The sequence below is a fragment of the Arachis hypogaea genome, chromosome 10 (genome assembly GCF_003086295.3).
Source record: "Arachis hypogaea cultivar Tifrunner chromosome 10, arahy.Tifrunner.gnm2.J5K5, whole genome shotgun sequence".
In the NCBI taxonomy this organism is placed as follows: domain Eukaryota; kingdom Viridiplantae; phylum Streptophyta; class Magnoliopsida; order Fabales; family Fabaceae; genus Arachis; species Arachis hypogaea.
Genome location: NC_092045.1, coordinates 36828678 through 36832364, shown reverse-complemented (window position 1 = coordinate 36832364; position 3687 = coordinate 36828678). Strand labels below are relative to the sequence as shown.

At 40.6% G+C, this 3687-nt stretch overlaps 1 protein-coding gene across 1 annotated transcript; it reads right to left on the bottom strand.

The window, feature by feature from the left end:
- Positions 1-315: 315 nt before the first annotated feature.
- On the bottom strand, positions 316-1365 carry LOC112717507 (uncharacterized). The gene has a single exon (XM_025769517.1). The coding sequence runs from the start codon at positions 1363-1365 to the stop codon at positions 316-318; it is 1050 nt and encodes a 349-aa protein (XP_025625302.1).
- Positions 1366-3687: the final 2322 nt, after the last annotated feature.

Genomic DNA, 3687 nt, shown 5'->3' with positions numbered 1-3687 from the left:
CAGGGCTTACCCAAGGGCTGTCTGAGATAAGGTAAATCACCCCTACTTGCCATAGTTTCAACACCTCCTTTTGGACTACCTCATTCATTGTTGGGTTCAGCCTTCTCTGTTGCTATCTTGAGGGCTTTGCACCTTCCTTAAGTAGGATCTTGTGCATGCACATTGAAGGACTGATTCCCTTTAGATCCGCAAGTGTCCAACCTATAGCATCCTTATGTTGTTTTAACACTTGGATTAACTCCTCTTCTTGTTCCTCCTTCAGGTTTGAGTTAATGATCACTGGGTATGTATTGTTATCACCCAAGTAAGCATATTTTAAACTTGGGGTAGAATCTTCAGTTCCAACGTTGGTGCCCCCAATTCCATCTTGCTTGTCTTGTCTATCATGACTGGTTTGTCCATAGCCTCTAGTGGTAGCTCACCATATGAGACTTGATGATCTTGCTCTTGAGTTTCTTCACATTGTTCTTCCTTTAGGACTCCTTGATCCATGTTTTCAATGGTATCCACCATCATGCATTCATTAATGGCTTCCTTGGGGTAACTCATTGCCTTGAAGACATTGAAAACCATTATCTCTTCATGTAATCTCAAGACTAGCTCCCCTTTTTGAACATCAATTATGGCTCCAGCAGTAACTAGGAATGACCTTCTTAGGATGATTGAGGTGTTGGCTTCTTCCTCCATGTCAAGCACAACAAAATCCGCTGGGAAGATGAATTCCCCCACTTTCACCAATAGATCTTCCACCACACCATGGGGAAATTTAAACGTTCTGTCAGCTAATTGGAATGCCATTCTTGTTGGCTTGGCTTCCTCTATTCTCATTCTTTTTATCATGGCCAAAGACATGAGGTTTATGCTTGCTTCGAGATCACATAATGCCTTCTCAATGTTCATATTCCCAATGATACAGGGGATTTGGAAGCTCCCATGATCTTTTAGTTTCTGGGGAAGCTTCTTTTGTATTATGGCACTACACTCCTCAGTGAGCACTACAGTCTCTTTCTCTCCCCAATTCCTCTTCCTTGTCATGAACTCCTTTAAAAATTTAGCATAGAGTGGCATTTGTTCTAGTATCTCAGCAAAAGGTATGTTGATCTGGAGCTTCTTGAAGATTTCTAGGAATCTAGAGAACTGGCTGTCTTTTCCATCCTTCCTCAGTCTTTGTGGGTAGGGTGCCTTCGACACATAAGGCTTTAGGACTTGCTTTGGTGGGGATGGTGCAGGGATCTCTTCTTCCTTCTTGGTTTTAGGTTCCCTTGCAGTTTCTTCTTCTTGGTGGCTTTGAATTGGTGTTGTTTCTTCTACAACCTTTCCACTTCTTAGTGTTATGGCCTTACACTCTCCTCTTGGGTTAACCATGGTGTCACTAGAAAAGGTATGTGTGGACAGAGGTATTTGCTTATATAAGCTCCATAATTGTGCCTCCAACTTTGAAATCGCTGCCCCTTAATTATTTATGTTAGATCTGACCTCTTCCTGATTAGCATCTATCTTTCTATCAGCCTGTAGCTATCTTTCCAAAATCGTGAAGATAGTTCCGGTCAGTTGTGTTGACAATTGTGGTATGGCTACCTCCAATTTTGAGAAACTGCTGTTGGTTTCACATGGTTGCAGGGTGGGGGTTGATGTATCTTGGTAGAGGCTGTTGTGTGTTTGCTATTTGGGGTGATATGATGTGTTTTATGAGTTATGGTAGGGTCTGTTGTTGCTTGATTGGTGGTTGGGGTTGTGGTTGGGGTGATGATTAGAGTGATATGGTTTGTGGTCTTGTTGGTTTCCCAACCCAAAATTCGGGTAGTTCTTCCAACCTAGGTTGTATGTCTTAGAGTTTGGATCATATGGTGGTCTAGATGGGTTTGTTCACATAGTTTTCCTGCTTCCATTCACATTTAGCTTCTGGTGCATCTTCTTTTTGTGGTGGTGCTTGAGCTTGGACAACTAAGACTTGGCTTGCCTCAACCTTCTTTGTTAAGGCTGCTAATTGTGCTGCGATTGCCTTGTTTTGAGCTAACAAGGCATCCATAGAGTTGAGTTCCAGCACTCCTCTTTTTTCAGCTCTTTCTGAAGCATAGAAGTATTCATTTTTTGGCTATAGTCTCAATGACATCTATGGCTTCTTTGATGGTTTTCTTCTTGTTGGGTGAACCCCTTGAAGAGTGGTCCACAGCTTTTTTTGCTTCATATGATAGCCCTTCATAGAAGATGTGTAGTTGAACCCATTCGTTGAACATATCCGGAGCGCACTTTCTTATCAAGTCTCTGAACCTCTCTCAGGCCTCATAAAGTGTTACACCATCTTGCTGTCTGAAGGTTTACACCTCAGTTCTCAATTTATTAACTCTTTGTGGTGGTAGAATCTTGCTAGAAACGTGTTCACTACTTCATCCTAAGTGGTCAAGCTCTTCTTGGGAAATGCCTCCAACCATTTTGCTGCCTTATCTCTGAGTGAGGAAGGGAACAAGAGTAGCTTGTAAGTGTCAGGGTGTACACCATTGGATTTTACAGTGTCGCATATCCTCAAGAATGTAGTGAGATGTTGGTTTGGGTCCTCTTGGGCACCCCCTCCAAATGAACAATTATTCTAGACAAGTGTGATGAGTTGAGGTTTCAACTCAAAGTTGTTAGCATGGATTGTTGGCTTCAGAATGCTACTGCCACAGTTTCCTGGATTTGGGTTGACGTAGGAGCCTAAGACTCTCCTCTCTTGCCCAACATGATTGCCAGCTTCCTCTCCAACATGGTTATGCACCACTTCCTCCATAATCGCTTCTAGATCTTGCTCCACTACTTCCTCTCCAATTATGCCTTTGCCTTTTGCTTCCCTCCTTAATCTAAAGAAGGTCCTCTCAGGTTCACTATTGAAGGAGGATGAAGTTTCTCCCCTTCTACCTGTCATACATTCAACAAATAGCCAGCAGAGGACAAGTGAAGTGAAAATTCTTGTTAAAGTTAGTGGTTAGCTTGGTTAATGAAATTGATCAAACAGTTAATATTGCAGTAAAAAGATTGGTAATATGAATAATGAGTAACTAAAATGATTAAAGCAAAAACAAAATAAAATAAGAAAGAAGAGAAAAGAAATTGAAAAGGAATTAACAAGGTAATTAAAATGCTTAATCTAGCTCTCCAATCAATTTAGTAATTGTCAAATTCAAACCAATCCCCGGCAACGGTGCCATAAAACTTGACGACTGGAATTCACTACCCTCAAAATTTTGATTATGAACCCGTTCTTTTGGCAAGCACACAAAAATTATCGTCAAGTAATAACCCACAATGGAGTGAGATCGTATCCACAGAGATTGGTAGATTTGAGCAATTCTAATCAATTGGTGAATTAGTCAAGCTGAGCAATATAGAGTATGATTGAAGAATTGTAAATAATTATAAAATTGTAAAGGAGCAGGAAAGTAAATGACTCAAAGATAAAGAGAAGCAGTAAAGTGTATAAAAGAAAATGGCGATAATGTAAAGTGCAGAATCATAAATATCTTAATTGTAAGTGGGAATAGGGATTGACAGAATAGTAAAGAAAGCTATAAAGAATGTGGAGGATAAGAATAGGGGAGTTCATTGAGATTGGGAGATATTGTTCTCTTTGGATTAAATCCAGCTCATCTCATCTTCAATCATGCAACGCAATGACCTCTTGGCAATCATGATTGATTAAGACCCAATCCC